This window comes from Panthera uncia, chromosome B4 (assembly GCF_023721935.1).
Source record: "Panthera uncia isolate 11264 chromosome B4, Puncia_PCG_1.0, whole genome shotgun sequence".
NCBI lineage: Eukaryota > Metazoa > Chordata > Mammalia > Carnivora > Felidae > Panthera > Panthera uncia.
Genome location: NC_064809.1, coordinates 79998910 through 80026494, shown reverse-complemented (window position 1 = coordinate 80026494; position 27585 = coordinate 79998910). Strand labels below are relative to the sequence as shown.

Genomic DNA, 27585 nt, shown 5'->3' with positions numbered 1-27585 from the left:
ACACAAGTAGGCTTCAAGAACATTTAAATTCCTAATTTGGTCTTGAGTACAAAGAAATTGAGACCTCATCTCTGATTCCTCCACCTGAAACCTGAGCACCTAAGCTGCTTCCTACCTCTTCACTTTTATTTTATGTTTTTCCTATCCTAGAGCAGACAGGGACCTATGAAGGTTGAAGATGAGGGGTTTGCTGCCCAGGGTTCCTGGGGCACAGGAATGTCCAACTCCAGGGGATAGCCATGGTCCCCATCCCTAGCTCTGCAGAGACTCTGCTTCTCATCCTGCCAGGATGCCCACCCCTGGGGCAGGGCAGTATGAAAAGTCTTCCCATCTCCAGCAGAGGACCCTGTGGGAATGGGCTGGGGGCCCTTCTTGATGGAAGCTCTGTGGCAGGGCAGGGGTTAATGGAGAATTGCAACATACCTCTGGGCTTAGTCACCTCCCACTGCCACTCCCCCCAATTCCCCTCCCGTTAAGTTTTGTAAAGAGGGCCAGAGACTGGAGAGTGGAAAGAACTGGAGGCAAGAGCCCCCCACCAAGCCCGACTCCCCAGGCTCCCAGAAATCTCAGGGCAGAGGACAAGGACAGCCTCTGGAGTTCCTGCCTAGTGGGACCATGAACTGGCCGTGGCTATGGCTGGGCTTCCTACTCCTTATGACAGTCTCAGGCCGGACCCTGGGGCCTTCAGGGAAGGAGGCAGCCGTGGTGAGTTCACACCCCTCCCGGGGAAAGAGGGACCAAGGCCTAGGAAGGGATCGGGGTACTGCGCCACAGTCCCATCTAGGCCTCCATCCTGAACTTCAACGTGCCTCTCCCTTCCTTTACTTTATGATCTATTCTGGCCCATCTCCCACTCCTTGCCTTTGTTCTACCTGAGCCCCTTCCTGAAGGTGCCTCTCTCCTTTAATCCTTCCATGTCTGTCCTCCCCTATCCTTATGGATCTGTTGGATCACTGAGAAGCTTTACCCTAAGACTAACTCCCTTTTTATTCTGCTTACCCTGACCCCCATCATAGGATTACCTGTTGCAGTATGGATACCTACAGAAGCCTCTCGAAGGACCTGATGACTTCAAGCCAGAAGATATCATGGAGGCTCTGAGGTGAGAGGTCATAAGGCACATGCTGTAAAGGTTGAGGTTGCAAGGTCATCTTTCCTTCTTCTCATCTCTTCCTCTCCCCAGGCCCACTTCTGCCTGACCCAAATCCATGTCAGGGATCTAGGGAATAGGACACACCACAGTTTGGGTGGTGAGGTGTGGAGTGAGATGGGGATCAAAGATGAGGAGCAGTCATTGGGTCTTCCTAAGCCCTAAGCATCGCTTTGGGGGCTCCATTCCACATCATATCCAATATACTATTAGTGACATCCCACATGAAGTATGATTTGTATGTAAAGCTATGAGTTGGGTTGAATTGGAGTTGAGTTGTTGACATGATGTTGCTTTTTGTAGACTTTTAAGTCAGCATTTACTTATATTTTGAAGTTTTCTTTTTATATTTTGGATCTAACGGATAGTTTTTCTTTCTGCTTTCGGTTATGTTTACAGTCCCTTCAAAAACCACGATGCCTGACATGCCTATGGGATGAAATTGCCCCAGAGCAGGCTGGGCTGGGGGGGGGGGGTTGTCTAGCCAGGAGGACAAGGCTGAGGGAGGACAGGCCCTCGGGTGGGATCAGAGGTGGGAGAGTCTCCAGAGCAGGGGGACGGGACACTTCCTCAGGAGAAGGTTAGAAATTGTAGGGGAAGAGGGCTACACCTGAGGGAAACCTAACACAAATAAGAGACGGAAGATGAGGAGATGAAGCTGGAGTATCGCTATTTCTGCAGAACTGGAGAGAAAGTCCTAGTTATGAGGACTGGATACTGGAGTGATCCCATCAGCTTCAGAGATTCTGTGCCATTCTCTGCTACCACTTTGGGCAGCAGGTGGCCAGAGAGCTTTCCCCAGCTTCCAGTCATTCCAGATTCCCCTGCTCTGCTGGGCCCATCATTCTTCCTCTTCTCAGAGCTTTTCAGGAAGCATCTGAGCTGCCAGTGTCAGGTCAGCTGGATGATGCCACAAGGGCCCGCATGAGGCAGCCCCGTTGTGGCCTGGAGGACCCCTTCAACCAGAAGACCCTTAAATACCTCCTGCTGGGTGAGGACTGAGACTGGGAAAGGGAGGGAAAGGAGGGGGTGGCATGGCTCTGGAGTACAGGTGACATTGGGACAGCTCAGTGTTGAATGGATGATCACCTGGTGATTACCTGATCATCACCTGCCTGGAGACATAGCTTTGCTGAATGAATGCCCAGACTCAGGGGATCTTTCTGGGGCTGGCAAGGGATCTGTGTTTCTAACCTATTTTCTGGTCTAATAACCAGGCCGCTGGAGAAAGAAGCACCTGACCTTCCGCATCTTGAACCTGCCTTCCAGCCTCCCACCCCACACAGCCCGGGCAGCCCTGCTTCAAGCTTTCCAGTACTGGAGCAATGTGGCTCCCCTGACCTTCCGGGAGGTGCAGGCTGGCTGGGCTGACATCCGCCTCTCTTTCCATGGCCGCCAGAGCCGGTACTGCTCCAATTCCTTTGATGGGCCTGGTAGGTACCAGCTCTTGGCTCCCACATCACAGGCCTCGAGATTATCTCTGTCCCCTTGAGCTAGTGACTCTGGAACCTTAATGTTCAGTCTGCCGCCTATGTCCAACTGCACCCTACACTCTCTAACTACCTTCTAATATTCCTTTGGGGAGCAGTTGGCCACCTCCCTGGGGCCTTATCAAGCCTCCTCTTTGAAGCTTATGTCTTATTCCTTGGTCTAAGTTCTCCTTCTCAAGGCACATCTCAGAGAGGATTGGGCCAGAGAGAAGAGAGTGGTTGGGAGGTACAGAAACAGAGTGATGGGCATCCCAGAGAGAAGTGGGTGATGACAGGGGATCTGAAAGGTGAGAGAGAGAGAGGCATGCAGGAGACTGAAAGTAGATGGAATTTTAAGGGAATGGAGAAATTGGGGGTTATAATAGGCAGGGGATGCTCTAGCCTAGGAGACTCTGACCTCATTCCTGTTCACCCTTGCCTTTGTCCAGGGAGGGTCCTGGCCCATGCTGACATCCCAGAGCTGGGCAGTGTGCACTTTGATGAAGATGAACTCTGGACGGAGAGGACTTACCGGGGAGTGAACCTGCGCATCATTGCAGCCCACGAACTGGGCCATGCCCTGGGGCTTGGGCACTCCCGATATACACAGGCCCTCATGGCCCCTGTCTATGCTGGTTATCGGCCCCACTTCAAGCTGCACCCGGATGATGTGGCAGGGATTCAGGCTCTATATGGTTAGTCTTTTCCCCCAGTGATCATGAGGGTCAGTGTGACCAGCATCTCTTCAGGCTTATAGAGACAGGTCTAACCTCCATGGCAGGAAATGACTTGTCTTCTTCTCTTCCTCCTACCCAGTTATTCAGGCATCTTCATTTTCAGGAGCTGTTTTTCTGACACTTCCATGTCTGATCTTCCTTCCAGGCCTCTCTCCCCTCTTGCCCTTTCTTGGGGATGAAGAATGAATATTCCAGCAAACTTCCTTCTCCCTTTCTGGTGCCTGTCAACACTATCGATTGATATCAATATGATCTTGCTTCCCATCAAGAGAAACACTCCAGGATTCCCTTTTCCCCTTTATACAGGGCCTCTGAGCCAAACTTACAGAAGAGTGGGGGGAGGTCAGTTGCTATGAGTTCTCTCCTTGAACAGCATCATGCTACCTTGCAGGGAAGAAGAGCCCAGAGACAGAGGATGAGGAAGAAGAGATGGAGCTCCCCACTGTACCACACGTGCCTACAGAACCCAGTCCCATGCCAGACCCCTGCAGTGGTGAACTGGATGCCGTGATGCTGGGTGAGGCCCTTCCCTTTCAGGCTATAGGTGGGCAGTGGCAGCAGCCCACTCACTTGAGACTTGGACAAATGGGAATGACATGGAACCTCAGCATGAGCAACAGGGGTTAGATACCCAGCAGAGGTTAGTGGCCATGGAAGGAGGCATGTGGCATGGGGAGGGAGGCTTCAGAGCCAAATTAAAGGTGGGTTAGGGAGGCATTTACCTCGGTTGCCTCCCTATAAGGGTCACTAAAACACATCTGGTAATCTAGCAAGCTGGAGAAAACTATACTTACTGGAATGTCTATTAGAGAGCGTGTTATACATGCATGGAAGGACAACTTGGAAGCTATTGGAATGGAAGGTGAGGTCCCCAAAGGGGAACAGCTATCTGCAGGGCTTTTGTTTTATTGTTCAGAGCTAAGCTGCTCTGAACAGCAAAGAGGCTGAACCCGGAGTCTTCCTTCTCTACCTTTAATCTTCTCTTTGAATTAATGTTGAGTGAATTTCTGAGGGACCAGCCTGTGGGATGAAGGCAGATTATCAGCTTGTCTGAGGTATCCACAAGTCTTTATTTGACCCATCTCTTTTTGACTTGACACACTTTTGCTCTCAGGGCCCCGTGGGAAGACTTATGCCTTCAAGGGGAACTACGTGTGGACTGTGACAGATTCAGGGCTGGGTCCCTTGTTCCAAGTGTCTGCCCTTTGGGAGGGGCTCCCAGGAAACCTAGATGCTGCTGTCTACTCTCCTCGAACACAATGGATTCACTTCTTTAAGGGTAAAGGGACTAGTTTACAGTGTGTTACCTGAGGAGGGCCTACCATTAAAGAAGCCATAAAAGGGAGGGAGAGATGAGAAGTTCCTGAAGGGTGGAATGGGAGGACCGAAAGCTATCACCTGAAGACAGAGATGACTTGTTCTTTCCTTACATGCACTCAGGAGACAAGGTGTGGCGCTATATTAATTTCAAGATGTCTCCTGGCTTTCCCAAGAAGCTGAATAGGGTAGACCCCCACCTGGATGCAGCTCTCTATTGGCCTTTCAATAAAAAGGTGTTCCTCTTTAAGGTAAACAGTTCAAAGCAAGGGCAAACAGCTTCTTAGGAGGGGTGGGCTACCTCACACTGAGAAGCCAACTTGCTGTTGAGGGGAGATCATCTGCAGCTGCGGTGGGTTGGGGTTAGACCTCTGGGGATCCTTAAGCTCTCTCCTCATCCTCTTCTCTTCCCTACCCACCCCACACCTAGGGCTCCGGGTACTGGCAGTGGGACGAGCTGGCCCGAACTGACTTCAGCCACTACCCTAAACCAATCAAGGGATTGTTTACAGGAGTGCCAGACCAGCCCTCTGCTGCTATGGGTTGGCGGGATGGCCATGTCTACTTCTTCAAGGGTAAACAGTACTGGCGCCTCAACCAGCAGCTTCGAGTAGAGAAAGGCTATCCCAGAGATACCGCCCACAATTGGATGCACTGTCGTCCCCAGACCTCAGACAATACTCCATTGGGTGGGAACACCACTCCTTCAGGGACTGACAACTCAGCCATAGGAACAAACTTGGATACCACTTCCTCAGCCATAGATACCACCCTGAACACAGCCCCCTCAGCCAGAGACCCAACCTTGGACATTACCCCCTCAGCCACAGTCTCCACCACCCTTTCATTCCCTGGTAATGTCACCCTCGCAGATGATAAGATGTGAAGCAAATGTCTGCTCACTAGGCAGGAGGGCTGCACCAGGGGCATGCCGTAGACCCCAGGCCTCTAACTCCTAGCCACCACTCCTCTGTGCTCTTTCCCTCCTGGGCAGTGACTCCCTAACTCTGGGTCAGCCTCTAGACATTTTTCCTCCATCCTAGATAGCACTTCCAGCTGTGTTATCTATTCTCTGGAAGACAGTGGTAGAAGGAAGGCACCACTCAGGCCCCTGGCTTACAGGCAGCAAAGCTGGGAAGCTAAATGCCTGGGTCCGGTTCTTCCTAGATAAAGTGCAAGGAAACAGCATGGCCAGTAAAATGAGCAAGGGCTTTGGAACACTTGAGAATCACATTTACTTGCTGATGACTTTGGACAAGTTAACTAACCTCACTGAGCCTCAGATTCCCCATCTGCAAAATAAGGTGGATACCAATCCTGCAGGGTTATTGCATTAAATGAAATACTATTTGTGAAGTATATGGCACAGTGTCTGGCACATTTGTGCTTAATAAAGGCTAACTCCATGTTCATTAGGGAGGACTGAACAGTTCTTCCTCTGGCTGTGTGTGTGTGTAGCTGTGTGTACCGTAGTCCAATCTGATAAGATCATATCAGACCTTTAGGGGACAGAGGACTTGTCAGTCTGGCTAACTGGGGATGCAAAAAAAAAAAAGAAAAGAAAAAGAAAAAAACAGCAACAGCAGAGGCTGGACTCCCTGGTTCAGTGTTCAATGCCATTTTATTCACGTGCTCCCATGTTCTTCTTCCCACCCATCCTAGCTTTGTTGCCCAGGGGAGGAATATATCTTCCTTCATGCTGTCTGGAGAACCAGGAAACAGACTTTGAGCGGGAGAATCAGAGGAGGGAGAGTTAGAATGGGTTAGTGGGTGGGACAAAGTTCTAGTTAAGGAGATTAGCATCACCTACAATGAGAAGCAGAGAAGGCACTTGTCTCCTGTGCAGCCTTGAAGACCAGGCTACTTTGGGCAAAAGGGCAAGACTCTGGCATGTGGGCCAATGCTTTCTCCTTGGGGCAAATAGCCAGCTTTTGGGGGAGGCAGGTGCTGTTCCATACATTGCCCCATCGTCTTCCCTACATTAAGGAGGGAAAAGGAAGCACCATGGAGGACAGTACTCCCAACTGAGGTAGGAGAAGGAGGCTTGAGCCTATGGGACTCAGGAGTAAAGGCTAACCAGGAAGCCAACTACCTTTTAATGAGAGAGGCCTAGGGATTAGGTGATCCTAGAGTTCCTCTGTGTCCTTCTCCCCATCAAAAAGCTATCAAGTGCTTTAGGGGGCTTCCTGATTTTCAATAGGTCCTAAAACAACAAAACTCCTTATTTTACCATTGTGAGGCACACCAAGGCAAGTATATAAAAGGCTATTTGGGTAAGGGCTCTCCTTGGTTTAAAGGGAATTAGAAAGTCAGTTACTTTAGGGACCAGGGCACCTCTATTTTTGGAAGAGGTAGGTTCTCCTACTTCCATTCTTCTCCCCTCCCCACGAGATTCTCCTTTACCTGTCCCTGAAACATATCCCTACAGGGTTGGTCTGGGTTGGAGTACAGATTCTATCCCCAATCTGAGAGGTGGGGAAGTTTGTGTGTGTGTCCTGTGGGCTCAGGCCTTGCACATTTGGGTGTTCCCAGGCTCTTGCTGGGGTGGAAGCCTCAGTGGAGGTTTAGGCTCAGGTATGGGTGGAACCAGAAGGTGTGGTGAGGGGTACAGTGGAACCACAGTCAGAATCCAAGTCCAGGACGGTGTGCGGGGCTGTGGCCCGGGTGCCTGGTCCCAGTTGGCGCTCTCGAAGGCTCTGGAGATAACTCTGGAGAGGCACAGGGCAGAGAAGGCAGAAGGAAGGGCCTAGGTCAGAGCCCCCCTCCCACCCCGACCAGCCCTGAGTGCCCTCTGCCCCATCCCCAGGTGTGCCCCTCCCCTCACTCACAGGAGCCAGACTATCAGCAGGGCTCCGGCCGTTGTGGGGGAGCTGGCGCCGGTAACTGCCCTCACAGAGCCCCACCCCAGGGGATGTTCGGTGCCACTTGGCCTCTTGCTGGCGGATCCGAAGGAGTTGAAGATGCCTTCGCTGGTGGCTCAAGACCACTGCTTGGGAGGGGGCAATACAGACTCAGGCCTCTTTAGACCCTAAATCCCACCCCCAAACACACTCACCCTCGACAGAAACCCATTTGTTCTTCCTGTTCTGGGTCTCTCAAACCTCATCTTTCCCCTGGTTATTCTAAAAGAAACTCTTCTTTGGAATCCTCCTACACTTTCCTCCTGGACTTCCCTGAGATATTCCTTTCCTTCTGTAACGGTCCCCAGTAACTAACTCCTCCTTATTCCCTCTGACAATTTTTCCTCATTCTCACCCAGACCGTTGGTTCCTCCAACTCTAACTTTCTTCCGATGCCCTGCCCCATTCACCTTAGACACTTCCCCCCTCTTCCCTCCCATCAAGTCTGGGAACTGGGGACATGGGCACAGGTTAGCTGCTTCTGTACCATGGCACTAACTCACCATTGGCGTGGCCTCCATGTTCCTCATCCATGAGCTTCCACTGGGCCAGGGCCCCAAGGGCCCCCAGGGCTGGCCAGGTGCCCAGCAAGACCCAGCTATACCAGCAGAGAGGAGGCAAGGCTGGAAGTGCCTGCAAGCGTTGGCCCAGCCGACTGCCCAGTGCCAGCCCCTCTAGGAAGTAGTCAGCACAGGCCACCAGCACCGCAGCACCCAGCAGGGCCGTGCCCAGAACTGTGAATGGACGTGGCCACCGAAGCGTGAGCAGGGCTCCCAGCAGTGCCAGCCCCACCAGCCCCCCAGCTGGCACCCAGGCTGAAGGTGGTTGGTAGATGGGCTCTGTGCCCAGCAGGGCCCCGGCACCCAGGGTTAGGCCTAGCAGGAGACCAGTCAGGAAGAGCCCAACGCTGCGAACCAACATGGTGACCAGGCCACAGAGGAGTCCGATGCCCAGCGCAATGCCCGCGCTCACCTCCAGGCTCAGCTGTGTCTCTAGCACTCGCTCCTTGTGGCACAGCAGGAAGATCACCAGAGCTCCTGACAGCAGGCCCGAGAGAAACATTACTGCCTTGAAGCAGCGGTAGCCTGGGAAGGGAGGCAGGAGGCACTGAGAGACAGAAAGGGGGCATCTACAGGGATGACTCTGATGAATTACAAGGGAGAGGAGTGGCTAACGAGAAGCAGAAGACAGGAGCAGCAACCCAGGGACCAAAAGGCAAGGGGTAAAAAGGGATCATCTCAGGGAGGGCAGGGACCCTTCAAAACCTGTGAGGGGTGGGAGGAAAAATTAGGAGGAAAGATGGACATGTTGAGGGAAATAACTATAGAAAAAAGGTTTAGTCCTTCCAGGGATGGCAGAAGGAATCAGCACAGGCTGATTCAGGTTATTGGGGAAGGGTTGAAGAATCATGGAGGATAATGTGGGAATGGAGTTTTGAGGTAGGAGGGAAGGGTGAAGCAAGTGATAGTTGCCAGGGGTCAGAGTCAGGGGGCATGGATGTGTGTGTGTGTGTGTGGGGGGTGGACAAGAAGAGCTGGCAAGAGCAGCAGGGGCTACACTGAAGGTAGGCATCCCCTAATAGAGGAGTAGAGGTGGCCTAGGAGCAAAGAAGAAAGTTCCCATCATCCTTGAGGATGAGAGTCTTGGGCAGCTGCCCCCCAGAATCCTGGCCCTGCCCTCACCGAAGCAGCAGTAGATGATTCCAAAGCAGCAGCAAAGAGCACACACCAGGGCGGGTGCCAGTTCAGGATTGTCCTGGGGTTCCAAGACACATCTTGGGTCTGGAGGCTCTGGGAGTTGTTGATTAAAGGGCCTGGGGTCAGAGGTCATGGCCAGGGGCAGCAAGGCTTCCTCCATGGCCGAAGAAAAGGTGATCACAGAGGGGAAGGTCAGTGTCAGCTTCTCTCATCCATCCATGAATGTCTTGAGGGGGTTGGGAAACCTGCAAGGGGGTAGGGGGCAGGAACTTAGGTGCCCATGAATCTTGAGGATTCTGTACCTCTATGCCTTACGAAGAAAGGCCCATTTCAAGAGGGAGCATGGACTTGCTGGGGTAACTGAAAAAATCTACAGGAGTGGGTCAAGGGGAGCTGGCTGTCTCTTTACTAACCTCTGAAACAAGGACACTAAGTGAAACTTAAACTAAACTCTTATAAGGTAATGAGACTTTGTTCCCTAGCTTTCCAGGGTGGGAAGAGTCAGAAGTCCTAAGTGGGTGGAAGGAGGGGCCCAGGGGCATTAGTGGGACTGGGAACTGAAGGTTCAGCCGCCTGTTCGAGCTAAAAACAAAGCTTGCCCAATCTGCAGCTGGAACTCAAAACGACCCTACCGGACTGGGAAAGGTGGGGTTAATCCTGGGGGGAGGAGGAGAAACAGGAGAGAATGAGTCATAGTGGGGTCTCTGGACAGCTGCTCCAACCCCAGGGAAGGAAGACTTAAAAAGAAGCATATCAAAAAAGTTTGGGACAAGGAATCAGAGACAGTTCCCGCACTTTGTCAAGGTTCTGAAGCCTCGGCTTCATAGGTAGATGGAGTTAAGTTGGGGGAAGGGGTATCCGGCCACAGTCCAATTCCCATGGTCCCTCTTGGACTAAGCAGGCACCTTGCCCGCAGACATCTCACATCCTGGTAGCCTCTTGCTCCTCCCCTCAGGACACTGGTGGGACTTTTCCTACCCGCTCCCCTTTCCCCAGGGGTGTCAGGGTTGCCAGTGGGGTTTGAATTCAGTTCCTGAAAGGAGAACACCAAGGAAGGGCTGGTTTTGGGAGCACTGTGGGAGTGGGGTAGGGTGGATGCAGGCACTTTTCATCTGTCTTCTTTTGGACATCAAGGTCCTAACAGGCTGGAGGGTTGGCGTGGGGAATCCCTGGGGCTCCTCACCTCAATCCGCTTGGAAGTCTAGGGACCCTAAATAAGGAGAGGGTTGGGGAAGGAGTGTTAACTACTCACCACCCTGCCAGGACTCAGGAGAGGAGGGGGTAGAAGTGCTTCCCTAACCCCCCTGCTGCATCCTTGCCCGGAGGTCCTAGGCGTCGGGGCGGCTGTCGGGCGTGGGCACCCCCAGGGCCACTCTGTTCGTTGCCCCCCTAAACTCTTGCAAGTCGTAGCCCAAGCCCTGGGAGCTAAATGCAATCAGCCTAGGGGGTGGAGGAAGGGGACAGGGTGTGTGTGTGAGGGTGGGGGAGTGGGGGTGACATCACGGGGCGGGCCCCTCCAACTCTTTTCCCTATGTGTGGGGGGACCCAGTTTGCCCACTGATCTAAGATGGGACCAGAGACCCTCGCAACCATAGCAGGGAAGGGTTTGGGGGCACCACACGAAGTTGAAGAAAATGTCTCTGAATACTTAGGCGATAACTCGACAATTAGAAGCTCTCAAAGCCCCAACGGGGGTCCCAGCGCCCCCCTAGTCCCGGCTTGGTTTCTTCCACTTCCCAGAGAATTGGAGTATTGTCTTCTGGAGAACCTGGTGGTCGAGACGGGGACCCGGGGAAGGGGCTTTTACAGGACTGGGGGCGCCGGCGAGGGGCTCACGGGCGGAAAAACTTGCGGAGCAAGACGGGGTCTGGAAGGGGACTAACGAGAGAGGCGTGTGCAGAGGAGGGGACCGACAGAGAGGGGACCCAAGCCTGGTCTGCGTGGGGGCGGGGGCGCGTGTCGACGTCGACCTAGAGCAGCTCGGTATGCAAATGAGACGCAAAGCAGCATGCAGATGAGTGCAGTGTTTTTTGGCACTCCGCTCGGGTCCTGAGCCCAGCGGAGCTACGTTCCTGGTCGCCTGGAACCGCTCCGTGACCGTGCCTGGGAGCTGCGTCCTGAGGGGTGGGTCTGGGCCGTGGGAGCTGTAGTTATACCGGGCAGTTCGCCAGCTGGGTCTGGCGCTGGGGAGGCCGAAGATTGCTGGGAAAGAAGGGGCAGTGCAGGGAGGCCAGGGTGGGGGCTAGCCCGGGGCGTCCTCCCCGCCGCTCCACCTCCGCATGATACAAAAGGTCCTCTGTCCTCGCTACAGGCAGCAGGGAAAGGATCGGGGCGGTGGCTCCTCTACGCTCCCTGGTTTTGTCTGCAAAGGAAACAGACTGTGGCTCGGTGGCTATCCTCTATCTCCCAGTCTCTACAAAGCCCAAGAATACAGCCAGAGGAACCCTGAAAATCTGCCCCCAGTCCGCAGGCACAGCTGCAGCGCCCACCAGCGGTGCAGCCAGCGGGGATAGGACTCCAGCACTCGGAGGGCGGCAGCAGAGAGCCCTTTAAGGGGAGGGGCCAGTTTTCGCTAGGACCGCCTCCTCCGATTTGACTCAGCGCTTGCTGGACTGGCTCGCGCCTCCGCCAACCGCTTTTTCGTTTCCTTCCCGTCTCTTCCCTGGTGACACCGGAAGTGGAAGTAACCGTAGGTCGGTGGCCACGGCGGGGACGGAAGGCGGAAGCTGAGCGTGAGCGGGAGGCGGAGCCGGGGGAGCTGCTCTCGTAGCTCCCCCTGGCCCTAGGCCCAGCTGCTGGAGGGGGAGGAGTTACCGCCGCTCTTCCGGTACGTTACCTTTACCCCCTCTACCCAGCCCAAGGGTTTCCTGGATGTCTTTCTCAGCTGCAACCCTAAGCTCGGTCCCCCAGGTTTTTCTTAAGAGCCGCGAGGTCCCCACCCTTTCGGGCAGCCTGCGGCACCCCTTTCCGGTCGTCTTTCCCTTTTTCCCCCACGAGTAACCCTAGGACCACACCCTTTACGGTACCTCCCTCTTTCCCAAATTTTGGTTTGTAGCTTTCTGGGGGAAGAAGAAAAACTAAGGGGATTTGGAGGAGGGGAGGGAGCATGGTTGTGGTTAATGGAGTATTTGCTTATTGCTGGGGACAACGAACGCTCCAGAAGAATCTGAGAAAACAAGGGAGGTGGGTGCATTAACTGTATCCCCAATTTAAGATTATTTAGCCCCTCTCTTTGTGTCCTATACTTGATCATCCCCACCTTAATACCTTTGTTACAGGCCTCAGAACTTACCATGATGGCTGTGACCTAAAATCCTCAGGAAGCCCCGGGGTCATGGCCCAGAAGCACCCCGGAGAAAGAGGGTTGTGTGGAGCCCACCACAGTGGTGGCGCCTCCCTCAGGACTTTAGGATCCTCTGTGGACCCTGAAATACTTTCATTCTCAGGACTCAGGGACTCAGCGAGGCCTGCTTCTAATGGTACCCGCTGCCTCACAGAGCACTCTAGTCCTAAGTACACACAGCCCCCAAACCCAGCCCACTGGTCGGATCCAAGCCATGGCCCCCCAAGGGGTCCAGGACCCCCTAGGGATGGAGAGGACCCTGATCAGAGTGAGGCATCTTCAGAAGAAGAGTCAGGAGTGGACCAGGAACTCTCAAGAGAGAATGAGGCTGGGTACCAGGAGGATGGGAACCCTTCTTTTCTTTCCATTCCATCTGCTTGCAACTGCCAGGGAACCCCTGGAATCCCTGAAGGGCCTTACTCTGAGGGAGGAGATAGCTCTTCTAGCAACTTTTGCCACCATTGTACCTCTCCAGTTTTGGGGGAAGATGAAGAGTTGGAAGAGGAATATGATGATGAGGAAACTCTTAAGTTCCCCAGTGATTTTTCACGTGTGCCCAGTGGAAAGAAACCACCCCGGAGACAGCGGCACCGCATTCCAGCCAAGGAGGATACTCGGGAAGGTGGACGCAGAGATCCCAGGTCCCCTGGCCGACATAGGCTGGGCCGGAAACGAAGTCAAGCAGATAAGCGCAGAGGCCTGGGATTATGGGGAGCAGAGGAACTGTGTCAGCTTGGACAGGCAGGCTTCTGGTGGCTGATTGAACTGCTGGTATTGGTGGGAGAGTATGTGGAAACTTGTGGCCATCTCATCTATGCATGCAGGCAGCTGAAAGGCAGTGATCTGGACCTTTTTCGAGTCTGGGTGGGAGTCTGGGCAGGGTGGCTGCGGGGCTGGGCCCAGGTGATGTTCCAATTTATGAGCCAAGGATGTTGCTATGGGGCAGGGCTATTAACCCGTTTTCTTAGGCTACTGGGTGCTTTGCTCCTCTTGGCTCTGGCCCTCTTGTTGGGCTGTCTACAGTTGGGCTGGCGGTTTCTGGTGGGACTGGGTGACAGGTTAGGCTGGAGGGGTAAAGCCACTTGGCTCTTTTCTTGGCTGGATTTTCCCACCCTGCAGCGTTGCCTGATTCTGCTGAGAGATAGCAGGCCATGGCAACAGTTGGTAAAAATGTTTCAGTGGGGTTGGCTGGAGTTGCCTTGGGTCAAGCCAAGGACTGACAGGCAGGGGAATGCACCTATAGCTGGTGGTCGCTACTGCCAGCCTGAAGAAGAAGTGGCTCGACTCTTGACCATGGCTGGGGTTCCTGAGGATGAGTTAAACCCTTTCCATGTGTTGGGGGTTGAAGCCACAGCATCAGATACTGAACTGAAGAAGGCCTATAGGCAGCTGGCAGTGATGGTGAGTATTCTTCCCTTCTGTTTCCTTTTCCTCTTTTGTTAAATTTTATTTTCTATTCCAATTTTAGGGAGAGTAGAATAAAGAGAAGGCAGAGTAAAAATCAACTTGAAGCTGGAGTAACTTTAATTCTTAGGAAACAGTCATAAAGACTTTTTCACTATGGGATCTGACTTTCCCTTCATTTTAAGTTTATTGTCATGAGATTCTTAATAAAAAGAAATGAACCTAGTGGTTCAATGTTGGACCACTCACCCTGGAATTTCCAGGTGAAGTCCCTCTAACTAGGGTGGAGAAAAGGCCTAGTCAGATAGCCTGTCAATTCCTCTACCTTGAACAAAAGAGGGTTTTTTGAACATGGGGAAATCCAGCTATCTGTCCCAGAGAGGCAAATGTGGACCTAGAGTGGGAAAGTTCAGGAAATGCATGTGATTATTCCAGGACCAGGTGAAAGGAAACGTATTTCAGGACCAGCAATATAGAGTGGGAAAAGGAAAGAGAACAGAGCATAAACCATAGAGAGGCGTGTGCATATGTATGTCATACGTGAAGATACAGCTGTATGTTTTTTTTTTAATTATTTTTTAATGTTTATTTAGAGTGTGAGCAGGGGAGGGGCAGAGAGAGAGGGGGAGAGCGAATCCCAAGCAGGCTCCACACTGCCAGTACAGAGCCCAATGCGAGGCTTGATCTCACTAACTGTGAGATCATGTGACCTGAACTGAAACCAAGAGTCTGATGCTTAATTGACTGAGCGAGCCTTAAGTAATCTCTACACCCAACTTGGGGCTTGAACCCACAACCCTGGGATCAAGAGTCACAATTGCCTTAATGACTGAGCTGGTCAGGCACCCCAAGATAGGGTTGCTTTTGTTGATAAGGGGGCGTGGTACAGATGGCAGTTGTGATGCCCCATATGCTTCAGGGAAATGGTTTAACACGAGCATGCAATCAAATTGCTATTAGTAGATATTAGGTAATTATTTTTAGATGTGATGATTATTGCTATTTTCTGTAAGTTAAACTATATTATGAATATTAAGTAATGTGTGTAAATTCCATTGAGGGCCTATTTGAGTGTATGGAACTGGACTGGTAAAAAATCATGGTGTGTAAATTACCTCAATGATTGCATGACACCAAATAGGAATGAGTAACCAAGGTGTCCATTAACTATTCAAGACACAGTAATATACCAGGTGTGTAACTTAGCAGAGGACTAAATTAGTTTGGTGGGAAATTGATGCCCCTTAGTGGATAGACGGGGCCATATTCTTAAGAGTGGGGAACAACAGCTTACACTCAGTTCGATACTAGTAGTAGAGCTCTTTTCTCCCTTTCATGTCTTTCTTTTTTTTTAAGTTTATTTTTATTTTTTGAGGGAGAGAGCACACACAAGCGGGAGAGGGGCAGAGAGAGAATCCTAAGCAGGCTCATGGGGCTGGATCCCATGACAACGAGATCATGACCTGAGCCAAAACCAAGAGTTGGCCGCTCAACCAAACCCAAACCAACCCAACCCAACCCAACCCACTGAGCCACCCAGGCGCCCCTCACTTTCATGTCTTTTAGCAGATAATCCTCTCTTGGGAAATATTGTCACAAAATTTTTCATTTTCAACTTGCTTTCTTGGAGTAGAGATGGAGTTAAGTCCCCCAATCTTCAACACACCTGTAACACATGTAAGAATTCTTCCTTGTTCTGGGCCAGTGTCTGTGGGCTTCTTTTACGGAACCTCTCACTGCCCTTATGAGGCCCCAGAGTGACCATGACTAAAAGGCTGTTCTCTAATCTTGGATATGTGGGAGATTTAGCAGCATTCTATTTATTTGGCATCATCAGGAGAGACTAGCTTTATTCTGTGCTTTTGGAAAATAAGGGTGGGAACAATCAAGAAGCTGTAGGAAGTAAGGATACTATTTGTCCTAGAGAAAAGGTTGAAAAGTGGGTAAAAGGCCTGTGAGGATCACAATATGCTATATTTCATTTCTGGGACAGAAAGGCAAACTGTTGTAGGAAGTATATATGAGAATTTTCTAGTTAAAAAAGAATGAGTTTGAGGATATAATATCCTTGGAATTCTTTGATTGATGATAAAGCTAAAATGTGAGGGCTTAGTATATGTATACCAGGTAGCGTATACATCCCTGTTTGCCTGGGATTGAGGGTTTCCTGAGACATGAACTTTCAGTGCTAAAATTGGGACAATCCCAAGCACACTGAGATGGTGGATCACCCTAATGCCAAATTCTGTACTATGTACATCATGTGTATTCTCATTCGATACTTCCAATAATCCGTGATAGATACAATATTCTAGGTCATATAGCTAATAGTGACAGACCTGGGTCTTGATCCTATAACTATTTGCAGAGCTAGAGCAATTACTTATCTAGGTGTATTGACTCTCCAAAAGGGTAGTCAAAGAGAACACTTTGATAAGAGGTTATTTTGACCTAAGATGGGGAGAGAGTTGGAATGGATTTGTGAGGAAATCTTTGTCTTGGTAGGTTCATCCTGACAAAAATCATCATCCCCGGGCCGAGGAGGCCTTCAAGGTTTTGCGGGCAGCTTGGGACATTGTCAGCAATCCTGAAAGGCGGAAGGAATATGAGATGTAAGTGGGAAATAGGAAATTGTAAGTGGAAAATAGGAAAGTGGGGTAAATGAGTTATCTTCAGTAGTAGAGGTCCCTGGACTTGTGGCTGGAGGAGGCTCTCTGAGGTGGAGGGAATTGGGGTTGCTTATCTTTATAGCTGGCCAGGAGCCTCAAGAGGCTAAAATATTCATCTCCCTTTGTCCCTTGCTCAATACCCTCTCATTTACAAAGGCTTTCTTCTCTTAGGAAACGAATGGCAGAGAATGAGCTGAGCCGGTCGGTGAATGAGTTTCTGTCCAAGCTGCAGGATGACCTCAAAGAGGCAATGAACACTATGATGTGCAGCCGATGCCAGGGAAAGCATAGGTATGAAATAGGACAGGAATGGGACAGCCACAACTTAGGGATTGGGTAGCCAAAGACCTCCTTGTATTTCTGGTAGTTGGGGGATATAGATGATGAGTAAAAAGACCCTGAGGTTTCTGCTTTTGCCATCGTATCAAGAGATTGGGGATTTGAATTAGCAATAAAAAAAAAAGTAGTTATTTTTAGATTTAATATAGAAGGCTGAGGGTAAGGGTGTTTGTAGGCATATGTAACAACTGAGTGGAGATAATTTTAGATCTTTCAGCCATCTTTGTTAATAACGATGATATTAGGGGTGCCTGGGTGGCTCAGTCGGTTGAGCGTCTGACTTCGGCTCAGGTCATGATCTCACAGTTTGTGGGTTCGAGTCCTGCATCGGGCTCTGTGCTGACAGCTGAGAGCCTGGAGCCTGCTTCGGATTCTGTGTCTCCCTCTCTCTGCCCCTAATCCACCCGCATTCTGTCTCTGTCTTTCAAAAACAAACAACAACAAAAGATATTATACACTTGATCTTAGCCAAAAGGCTGAGAAGTGATCATAATGATGATACTATAGCAACACCGTAGGCTTGACAAATTAAGGAATTTTTGTTGTTGTGTTGGGTTGTAGGAGGTTTGAAATGGACCGGGAACCTAAAAGTGCCAGATACTGTGCTGAGTGTAATAGACTGCATCCTGCTGAGGAAGGAGACTTTTGGGCAGAGTCAAGCATGTTGGGCCTCAAGATCACCTATTTTGCGCTAATGGATGGAAAGGTGTATGACATCACAGGTATACTTCTGTTCTCTAGAAATATGGGCTTACGTACGCTCAAAACTATAATGTTTTGGCTAATTACTTCTCATGCTTGCAGAGTGGGCTGGATGCCAGCGTGTGGGAATCTCCCCAGATACTCATAGAGTCCCCTATCACATCTCATTTGGTTCTCGGATTCCAGGCACCAGTGGGCGGCAGAGGTAAGTGTTATTTCTTTCAACAATCTACCTGCTATTCTAGTTCTGAGTATGATTTCAGACGACATGCCGTTTAGGACACCTAGATGTCTCACCCTTAAGAAGTCTGGCAACTGACTTAGTATGTCTTTAACTTAGGTATAAACAGGTAACAATATAACTCAGTATTTCTTGCCTCGTTATGTTTTCTATTGTCCCTTCAGAGCAGCCCCAGAAGCCCCTCCTGCAGACCTTCAGGATTTCTTGAGCCGGATCTTTCAAGTACCCCCAGGCCAGATGTCCAATGGGAACTTCTTTGCAGCTCCTCAGCCTGGCCCTGGGTCCACTGCAGCCTCTAAGCCCAACAGCACAGTACCCAAGGGAGAAGCCAAACCGAAGCGGCGGAAGAAAGTGAGGAGGCCCTTCCAACGATGACACCCCTTCTCTTCTTTCCTCAGATCAATGTCAGGGAGTCAAAAGGGCTGTGTATAGCACAGGATGGAGTTTTGATTTGTTTATTTTTAAATACTGAAAAAAGGGAAAATTTTAAGTTCAAATTGTTCACTCAGTACCTGTAGGAAGCCCCAGAACCACTCTCCCTCCTCCACCAGCACCTAGGAACTGAAACTTGTCTTTAGACAATACCAAAGAAATAGGGGGTGGCTAGAGCAAAGAACCTAGAGCCTGGATCTGGGCTGGACAGTATCTCCCATGGTAGCATGGGAACTGGGTATTTCCCTGGGGTCTGTATGCCTTTGTCTTTTGCTTCTAGAGCAGATGACACTTCCCCCCCTCTTTTAAAACTGTAAGTCTATCTGATTTCCTGACCCATTTCAGGAGGGAGCCCCCTCCTTTACCCCAACATACTAGTTAAAAGACAGAACAAGAAAGCATGTAGCCCTAATTATAGGAGATTATACATAGAATTCAAAGAGTGGGAACTCTACATTTTTCCTGACATTCACCTTGTGGGTAATCACCCAACTTCATGCTTGTTGCTGCAGGGATGGCCAAAACTGATAATTTTTAAAAAGCAGACTCATGCCCTCTGCCCTTGGGTGAGAGGGAAGGAAAAAGGGGCTCCCAGCAGCCCCTTTATGATCCAAGGGTTTGTATTTTTTTAAGTTTGTTCATATTTGTATGTACATATCTATTTAAAGCCAGGGGATTATCTTTCTATAAATATATAACTGGCAACCTGTATCTTCCCTTTCTTCTTTGCCCATATAGTGGAGCCCTTTTTCTCACTTGAGAATCCTTTTCCTACTCTTAGCTGAGAGTGAAGGGCATCTCCTACTGGACCAAGGGAGAGAGGATTAAAAAAAAAAAAACCTTAGAGAAGTTTTATACAGAAAGTTACTGTCATTTCTTCCCCAGTCTTATGAGGACATCTCCCAACCCTTCATGCTGACCGAACTGTAGTCATATCTGAAAAAAAATTATCTTTATTATAAGGAAAATACACAGTAAAACAAAGCTGGAAGGTAGTGGGAGTGGAAGATCTAGAAAAACTTAAATCACCAAACAAGCTGCCCAAACTTGGCTTCCTTCTGTGGAAAAAAGAGTGATTTGGCCCTTATCTTTCCCGCCTTTCCTGATTTAAAGAAACCTGCTGTTAGCAGGGCTGGGCCCAGGGAGGCCCATTTTCCTATCTGTTCTCTTCCTGGGAGTTGGGGAAAGGTGGTATAGTTCTCAGGCTTTCAAGATACAGAAGACAGTATGGAGAAGGAAAGGATGTTACAGCCCTTTGGTCCAGTGTCATCCCCAGCCCCATCCTTCAGTATTTGTTGATGCCAAAGAGACGAACCCCATGGAATTGGGGTAACTTAGGCAGCAGTACACTGAGCAATGAGGCTGTATTGATGAGGAAGTGAGCAGCATCATACTTGGTGTAGAAGCTGGCGAGGAGGTAGCTGTGGAGAGAAGAAATGGGTTGAATGAAGCTGGCCTTCCCTATCCGTATTTATGCCTTTCCAGTGACTTTCTCTTCTATTTTAAATGACCAGTTTTATTGCATGTAGTCCTAGAATATCTGAAAATATTCCGGTCACTTTAACAGTGTTTACTTTGGGGTTGGGGAGATAATCAGATGACACCTTTAACTGGAGATTAAGTTAGAGTGTTTTTTAATTGTTAATGACATGTGGCAAATGACAGCTGAAGCCTATATGTCAGAGTCCCTTTGTTTCCATTCCCAACAGTTTTCACAGATTTATATAATCTCTGCTTTATTCATTCACTTCCTCTGGAAGTGTAACACCATTTGGTTTTACTTGGCATTTTCTTAGTCCTTTCTCCATTCCCCTACCTCCAAAGGGACAGCAAAGAAAATCTATTTACTGTCTTCCATTTCTTTACTGCTCTTCCTAGATTTAGATCATACCTTATCTTCAAAGTGTTTAAGTGCGTAGTCTGCTTTTTTAAAACTTCCCTGTGGGTGTTTGTACTTGGCACTTGGAGCATTTCCCACCTCTCCCCCTGGACTCACAGTACAATAGGAGAGATGCTGAGGAATTTGCGGGAAGAGGTAAATTGGAGCCCGTAGTCCATCTGTTCCCAGTGTGTCAGTAGCCGAGCCTTTCCTTGGTCAGGGGTCTCAAAGGGTGTCCCTTTCACAGTATGTAAGAAGACATACATAGCCTGGGAAGAGGGATGGGGGCAGTGTGAGGAGGCAGAAAATGGTCCTTCAGCCCAAGAATTACACTGAGATCCCCAAAGGAAGACATACATCCCCAAATAATTGGTGCTTTTGGTTTTGGTTGGGAAAAGCCTGGGTTAGGTATAATGGTGTGGTTTAGTGCTCACCAAGTTATGGATGACGTTGGTCAGGGTCCAGACAACAGGAATGCTGAAGAAGGGGATGCTGAGTAGAACCACATGCAGCAGTCCTACCAAGATGATGTAGGCCAGCCAGATGCCCCGGCTATTCATCACTTGAGTGTTGGGGTTCACTTCACTGTGTGCCACCCCTACATTCATCCTACCACAGTGGGGGATCAGGCAGGAGTCCTACTCAATTTCCTCTCCACCTCTTTGAGTTTGTTCCCCCAAGTTGTTTCCTGTATAGTCCAAATCCCCTGACCTCTATTGGGAATGAAGGAACTTCCCCCACTGCGCACAAAGGAAAAACTGAAGACTTAGGGAAGAAAACTTGAAAGACGAGATGGGTCCTCTCTACTCTTCAAGACATTAATAGTAATCTTTACTCTGATCCTTGCACTTCAACTATAACTTGAAGGGGCACGCCTAGGCTTGGGCAGGGACTTCAAGCAGCAAGGGAAACAGGTATCTCACTTTCCTGAAGAAGCTTATAAGAAATCAGAGAGAGGTTACATGCACCAGAATTTCATTAGAAGGTCATGGGAAACAAGGAGCCACTGAGAAACGTTGTGGTAATAAAACTACTTCTAATTCCCACCTTTTCCTCTGGGGCTTGCCCATCCTGTCTCTCCTCCCCTTGGCATGTGAGCAGGCAGCATCCCAATTCCTTCTTTCAAGCGTCGGGCGCTGCCAAGTATTTACCCGTGACTTTTGGATTGAGCTACGAAGGGACCTGCGCTCAGCATCCTGAGAGATGGAGCCCTTTCCCCGAGTCCAGGGGCGGCTCTGAGCGTCTGAACCTGGCTCCTTGAAGTCGTGCTAACTCTAAACTTGAGGTCTGTTTGGGAAGCAGATCTCGTCCCTCCCCCTTAAATTCCTCACACCCTGGTATGAAACCACCCCAAGCTCCTCCCAGCTTCCCTCTCTCGTTTGTCGTTCATTGGCTGTTCTCAAGGCTCTCTTCAGAGCTCCTCTCTCGGTATTTAACTCGCCGCTGCTCTGTCTCCCTCCTCCCCCCCACCTTTCGGCCCTCACCACTTTTCCTCAGCACCCCTTTCCTGTCGGCCGGCCGCCCCTACCTGCTGGCTTCAGAAGCCCGTGGGGCTCGAGGCGCGGCGATCGCTTCCACACCTGCGGTCTCCAGGAAGCAGCCGCCCTCGCCCATCTGCGCTCTTTCTATTGGTGGAACAGAATCGGCGCTGCCACCACCCATTGGTTGGCAGTTTGCAATGGAGCCGCGCAATTGGTCTCCATTTCCGCCGGTCGGGAAGTGCGGAACCCGCCCCTCTCCCTGTCCCACCTTTTGAGAGAGGTGGGGAAAGCTGCCTGGAAGAGCGAGAGCGACGTCAGCTGTTGACTAATGGGAAGAGCTGATAGTGTGAGGTGGGAGTAAGAGTGGCAGCGATTGGTCGGCCGTGGTTGTCTGCGCCTAGGCGGGAGCTCCTGGAAGCCGAGGCTGCGGGTGGGGGCCTGGTGGACTGGAGGGGTAACAAGATGGCGTCGGAGACGGTGGAGCTCCATAAGCTGAAGGTACCGTGAGGCGGGGAAGGGCTGAGTTGGACTTTGCTGGGACTGAATTCTGCTGGGTGGCTTGCGCCTTTTCCTACGTGTTCACCTTGCAGGCTTTTCCACTTCGTTTTCTGGCTCCCGCCGTAGTTCTTTTCTTTTGTGCCTCCCTACGTCCCCGCTACGCCTTCCCCAATTTTCCATTTCTCCGCATGGTTTTACGGTATCTTTGTTGTTTTGACTCTTTCTTCATCGTTGTCTCATCTGTGTCACTTCCCCACCGGGTGTGCAAGTGCTTTCAACCTGTTATACCCCCTTCTCGTTTCTCGTCAGAGCTGCATTACGTCAATGGTCCCCTCCTCTTTGCCCCGTGCTGGAGCCAGGACCCCTATCTCTTCCTTGGATTGATGCTTCCCAGTCTGTTGTCCAGAGCCGCGATTGCGGTTAGCAGATGGCACCTTTGTGTTTTCCGCCCATCCAGGTCTCAGACAGGAGCCAAAAAATGCTTCCATTCCTTTTTTTTTTTTTCTTTTTTCTTTTAGGTGGGGTCACGCCTTCGGAGCTAACTTTGCAATTTGAGGAGAGGCCTCAGAAGCTAGGCCTCTCCGTAGAAGCCAGGGGTTTCGAGACCTAAAGGGTTAGTAAAGGCACAGATAGGTCAGATTTAAAAGGTTTTCGAATTCTCCCACGCGCTTCTCCGCCCGCCAGCCTTACCCCCTACCCTTACCCTTTACCACTAGAGAGACAACTCAGTCATAGCTGTTAATATTTTGGGAAAGCATTTCCGAGGTTAGCTTTAGCTCTTCCCATTTCACGTTGCGGATGGACCCGGACCCTGCATCTCTTGGTGTCACCACTGGGTGACACTCTCAGTCACAGGGTGGTTTTAAGTTGTATCTTTGAGGAATGTTGGTAGCTTTGACACATTGAGATTGTTATTTTTCTAGAAGAAAAGAGTAATTTTAGGGCGAATTAAGAGGACTTCTTTAGTTGTCCATTTGTGGTTTCACAAGTAGCTTTCCCATCAGATGTTTTGGTCTTGTTTTGGTCACATCCTGGGAACCTTAGACAAACCAGGCTGATTAAGCCAAAGCTAAAAACTGATGCTTTAAAGCTTGATGAGCTTAAATAAAGACATAAGGAGAATAAGTGTAGGGAGGACACATACTAGTTGACACCAATTAACCTTTCTGTGAAAACTGGTTTCTTACTCATGGATTCTAAACTGTGCTAGTGGGTTTTCATGGATCACGGAGTTACTGTTAAATTGGTGGCACTGAAATGTGTAGATCATATTTGTGGTCTCCTAATATGAGTAAAAAAAATTGAGTAACCACCTCTGTCATATGTGTAGTTACTTAAATAAATTGTGTTCTGCCATAATGTTATGTATGTTATAAAGCATGCACAGGAAAGAAAGTTTTGAGTGAATGAGATAAAAAGGAAATATGAATAGAAGATTTAATATTTTCTTTTTATTCCACTTTTGAAATCACTGGAGTAAGTCACCAGCTGTATGACTTGCCTTTATGGATTTTATATTGGTTTATGGAGTGATTCTTTCTATGCGATCTGTTTTGTCAGGTGTGTATTAAATTTGATATTGATAGGATAATGTCCTTTGACCTGATTTCGGGTTTTATAGTCTGAGAGAACATGAGGCACTCCTGACAGCCTGAAAAAGATTCACTCTTTTAATCACATTTGCTTGTCTTTGCTTTTTCTCTAGAGCACTTCTTAACCTTTTGGAGGTCACAGATATCTTTGAAACTCTGATGAAAGGTATGGACCCTTTCCCCAGAAAAAGGCATGTACACATACTTTGCATGCGATTTGAGGGGCTTCATAAAACTACCTTGTAGCCCTGAGGAGTCCGTGGACCTCTGGTTAAGAACCTATGCCTTTAATTCTGACTTCCGGGACAGTTAATGTTTGGTTCCACTGGCGATCTTGATGGAGTGATCCTGATTTTTGGGTTGACTTAGAGTTTTATCTCTTTTTTAAAAACTCCTCCCAGTTTTATAAAAAGAATTTGGGGCTTTAGTATGGAGTCCCAGAAGAAAGAAACAAGCTTTGAAGTAAGAGGGGAAAGTATTAATTGGATTGATATGTAAGTCCACATCAACAGCAAATTTCTGAAGATTTTGTAGAAATGCAGTCATTCTAACACAGAAAGAGACTGAATGTGGATGAAAATGCCTTGAATTATAATAGTACCAAATTTATAGTCCATGCTGAAAACAGGGACTACTGCAAAGAGAACCACAAGGGTGTATAGTATAGTGTTAGATAATATTGAAGCATAAAGCGCATGTGTGTTGGTGGTTGAAGATAGTTTGGAAAGCAGGTGAACTTTGTAACCATAAAGGTGGAATGGAGTGATGTTGAAAAGGGCCTTTTGACTTGTGTAAGGTGATTGTTTTTTGTCATGCAGGTGGAAGGTGAGGAGCCTTTGAAAATTTGAAAGGAAGAGCTGATATGATCAGTTGTTGTTCTTTTGGCAGTATGGAGGATGGGGTCTGGAGACAGAGATTTTTACCAGTTAGATTTTCATTATAGTAGTCACTCCGCTGCTTAAAACCTTTTAATTATAGGGACGTCTGGGTGGCTTAGTTGGTTAAGAATCTGACTCTTGGGGCGCCTGGGTGGCTCAGTCGGTTGAGCGTCTGACTTCGGCTCAGGTCATGATCTCACAGCTCCTGAGTTCAAGCCCCGTGTCGGGCTCTGTGCTAACAGCTCAGAGCCTGGAGCCTCCTTCAGATTCTGTGTCTCCTCCTCTCTCTGCCCCTCCCAGGCTCATGCTCTGTTTCTCTTGCTCTTTCAAAAATAAATAAACGTTTAAAAAAATAAAATTAAAAAAAAAGAATCTGACTCTTGATTTCGGCTCAAGTCATTATCTCACAGTTCCTGAGATGGAGTCCTGTGTTGGGCCCTGAACTGATAGCATGGAGCCTGCTTGGGATTCTCTCTCTCCCTCTGTCTCTTCCCCTTCCCTGCTCATGCGCATCCTCTCTCTCTCTCTCAAAATAAATGAACTTAAAAAAAGAAAACAACTTTTAATTATATTCTTATAAATCCAGCTTAGTTTCTTACACTCCCAACCACAGTGGCTTGATTTTATTTCATTCCTCAGAATGACTGTGTTAATTACTAACACTTAGCATTTACTATGTTGCAAGATCTGGTTGAAGCTACTTACATAGGTTAACTGATGTAATTCTCAAAATAACCCTGTAAGGTAAATGCCTCTATTATTCTCATTTCAAAATGAGAAAATTGGAAGCTCAGAGAGATTAACTGAGTAACTTGCCCCTAGGTTGCAGAGCTAATAAGTGGTGGCTCAAATCCAAATAGCCTGTCCCCCAGATTTGTGTTTTTTTTTTTAATTTTTAATGTTTATTTTTGAGAGAGACAGAGAAGCAGAGCACGAGCTGGGGAGGGGCAGAGAGAGGGAGAGACACAGAATCCAAAGCTGGCTCCAGGCTCTGAGCTGTCAGCACAGAGCCTGACATGGGGCTGGAACTCATAAACTGTGAGATCATGACCTGAGTTGGAGCTGGACACTTAACCGACTGAGCCACCCAGGCTTCCCTCCAGATTTGTGTTCTTAATCACTGCACTACAGCCTGTCTTACCTCGGAACCCAGAACTGTTGTACATGCTTTTGGCTGTAGTGCTCCTGCCACTCCCATCCCCCATACCTTTGTCTAATTAACTAATTAACTGCTAGTTCCCTTCCGATACCAGCCAAACATCATTTACCCAAGGAACCCTTAGGTAGGATAAGTTCTCCATATCCACACACATGATTTGACTACTTTTTAAATGCTTTCATGGGACCCTGTACTTTTTTTTTTAAAGTAGACTCCATGCCTAATGTGGGGCTTGAACTCACGACCCTGAAATCAAGAGTACATGTTCCAGCGACTGAGCCACCCAGGTGCCCTGTATGCTGTACTTTTTTATGTTAATTAAACATTATATTAATGATCATTGATTGCCTTGTTTTTGTTTTTGTTTTTGTTTTTTACCAGATTGTAAACTTCATGTGGGCAAGAACTCTTTTATCTTTTGTTTATGATTATTTCCTTGTATCTAAGATAATGCTTGATGGAATGGGTGTTCAATAACTGTCAAGTGAATAAACTTAGTAAAATCTGAAATAAGGTAGTGGCTATTACAATGGGAGTAAATGAGTAAATTTGAAAGAAATTTGGGATATAAAACTGTAAGTATGTATAGATCAGTTAGATGTAGGAGGAATGAAAGATGAATCCAAGGTTTGAGTAGTCTAGGTTGAGAGAAGAGGAAGAAGTCAGTTTTGTGGAACAGAGAAGATAAGTTCAGTTTTTGGCTTAAGTGTCTTTGAGATTTGCACTTGGAGATGTCTAATAGTCAGTTGCAAATATGGGTCTCTAGTTCAAGAGCTGAGGGCTGATAGGAAAGGTTTGCAACTTACTCAAAATATTTATGGAGTACCTACCATGTGTGCTACCATAGGTTTTGAACATATAGCAGTGAACAAAGCAGATGAAATTCTTGCTGTCATGGAGTTTATATTTTAGTGGGGGAAGTCTCAATAAATAAAATTTATAGTATGTCAAATAGTGATAAGGTCTGTAGAGAAAAATAGTAAAGGGGTTAGGTAGTAGTACAGTGGGACTAAGGGTATTAAAATTTTAAAAAGGGTGACTAGGGAAGGTCTTGGTGAGAAGGTGATGTCAAAGCAGAGACTCAGATGTGAAGTTGGGAGTCTTACATGCAAAGTGTTATAAGAAGACCTTTTAGGTGATTAGAACTCTGGCTTACCCTTGAGATAAGCAACCAGTGGGGGATTTTTGAATAGAGAAATGACATGTTTTGACTTTTTTTTTTTCCTGATTTAAATTTTTAAAAGATCACTCTGGATACTTTGTTGAGAGTAAACTATAATGAGGTGCAAGGGCTGAGAGTTTTTACAGTAATTTGTATCAAAGACCTGAAAGGGTTAGATTCTGGATGCAGTAGATCCCTCCCCCCACCCCCCATTCATAGGAGATATGTTCCAAGACCCCCAATGGCTGCCTAAAATCTAGTGTATGGAAACCTATGTGTATCGTATTTTTTCCTATAAGTATATACTTATAATAAAGTTTAATTTTTACTTGTTTGTTTTCTTTAACATTTACTCATTTTTGAGAGACAGAGCATAGTGGGGGTGGGACAGAGAGAGAGGGAGACACAGAATCCAAAGCGGGCTCCAGGATCTGAGCTGTTAGCACAGGGCCCAACGCGGGGCTCAAACTCATGAACCCACAAACCATGAGATCATGACCTGAGCCGAGATTGGACGCCTAACCAACTGAGCCACC

At 48.6% G+C, this 27585-nt stretch overlaps 5 protein-coding genes across 10 annotated transcripts in view; 3 read left to right on the top strand and 2 right to left on the bottom strand.

Moving 5' to 3' along the window:
• The first annotated feature begins 246 nt into the window (after window positions 1-246).
• Window positions 247-6083, top strand: MMP19 (matrix metallopeptidase 19). Its single transcript, XM_049625711.1, has 9 exons — window positions 247-705; window positions 1017-1102; window positions 2011-2141; window positions 2368-2583; window positions 3069-3314; window positions 3748-3873; window positions 4471-4635; window positions 4797-4924; window positions 5104-6083. The coding sequence occupies exons 1-9, from the start codon at window positions 616-618 to the stop codon at window positions 5557-5559; spliced, it is 1644 nt and encodes a 547-aa protein (XP_049481668.1). The 5' UTR covers window positions 247-615; the 3' UTR covers window positions 5560-6083.
• A 192-nt stretch (window positions 6084-6275) lies between these two features.
• LOC125919201 (transmembrane protein 198-like) lies at window positions 6276-10786 on the bottom strand. Of its 2 annotated transcripts, XM_049625712.1 has the most exons (5): window positions 10523-10786; window positions 9256-9515; window positions 8077-8658; window positions 7502-7659; window positions 6276-7381 (listed from the first exon to the last, which is right to left on the bottom strand). In XM_049625712.1, exons 2-5 carry the CDS (start codon window positions 9428-9430, stop codon window positions 7244-7246), a joined length of 1053 nt encoding a protein of 350 aa, XP_049481669.1. In that variant the 5' UTR covers window positions 9431-9515; window positions 10523-10786; the 3' UTR covers window positions 6276-7243. The 2 variants fall into 2 exon arrangements, with proteins under 2 accessions (XP_049481669.1, XP_049481671.1); XM_049625714.1 differs by lacking the exon at window positions 9256-9515.
• A 530-nt stretch (window positions 10787-11316) lies between these two features.
• DNAJC14 (DnaJ heat shock protein family (Hsp40) member C14) lies at window positions 11317-19109 on the top strand. Of its 4 annotated transcripts, XM_049625708.1 has the most exons (8): window positions 11317-11394; window positions 11949-12097; window positions 12549-14014; window positions 16523-16629; window positions 16858-16977; window positions 17587-17747; window positions 17830-17932; window positions 18133-19109. In XM_049625708.1, the coding sequence occupies exons 3-8, from the start codon at window positions 12605-12607 to the stop codon at window positions 18341-18343; spliced, it is 2112 nt and encodes a 703-aa protein (XP_049481665.1). In that variant the 5' UTR covers window positions 11317-11394; window positions 11949-12097; window positions 12549-12604; the 3' UTR covers window positions 18344-19109. The 4 variants fall into 4 exon arrangements, with proteins under 4 accessions (XP_049481665.1, XP_049481664.1, XP_049481667.1 ...); XM_049625707.1 differs by lacking the exon at window positions 11317-11394 and having other exon boundaries at window positions 11925-12097; XM_049625710.1 differs by lacking the exons at window positions 11317-11394; window positions 11949-12097 and adding an exon at window positions 12109-12292.
• A 228-nt stretch (window positions 19110-19337) lies between these two features.
• ORMDL2 (ORMDL sphingolipid biosynthesis regulator 2) lies at window positions 19338-22018 on the bottom strand. 2 transcript variants are annotated; one of them, XM_049625715.1, is made up of 4 exons: window positions 21808-22018; window positions 20714-20888; window positions 20397-20548; window positions 19338-19821 (listed from the first exon to the last, which is right to left on the bottom strand). In XM_049625715.1, the coding sequence occupies exons 1-4, from the start codon at window positions 21939-21941 to the stop codon at window positions 19686-19688; spliced, it is 597 nt and encodes a 198-aa protein (XP_049481672.1). In that variant the 5' UTR covers window positions 21942-22018; the 3' UTR covers window positions 19338-19685. The 2 variants fall into 2 exon arrangements, with proteins under 2 accessions (XP_049481672.1, XP_049481673.1); XM_049625716.1 differs by having other exon boundaries at window positions 20714-21215; window positions 21808-21886.
• Window positions 22019-22133: 115 nt separating this feature from the next.
• Window positions 22134-27585, top strand: part of SARNP (SAP domain containing ribonucleoprotein) — a 55295-nt gene continuing 49843 nt past the window's right edge. Inside the window, exon 1 of the mRNA XM_049625717.1 lies at window positions 22134-22258. Within this exon, the coding sequence (XP_049481674.1) occupies window positions 22223-22258 (36 nt within the window). The 5' untranslated portion in view covers window positions 22134-22222. The remainder of the gene's footprint in view (window positions 22259-27585) is intronic.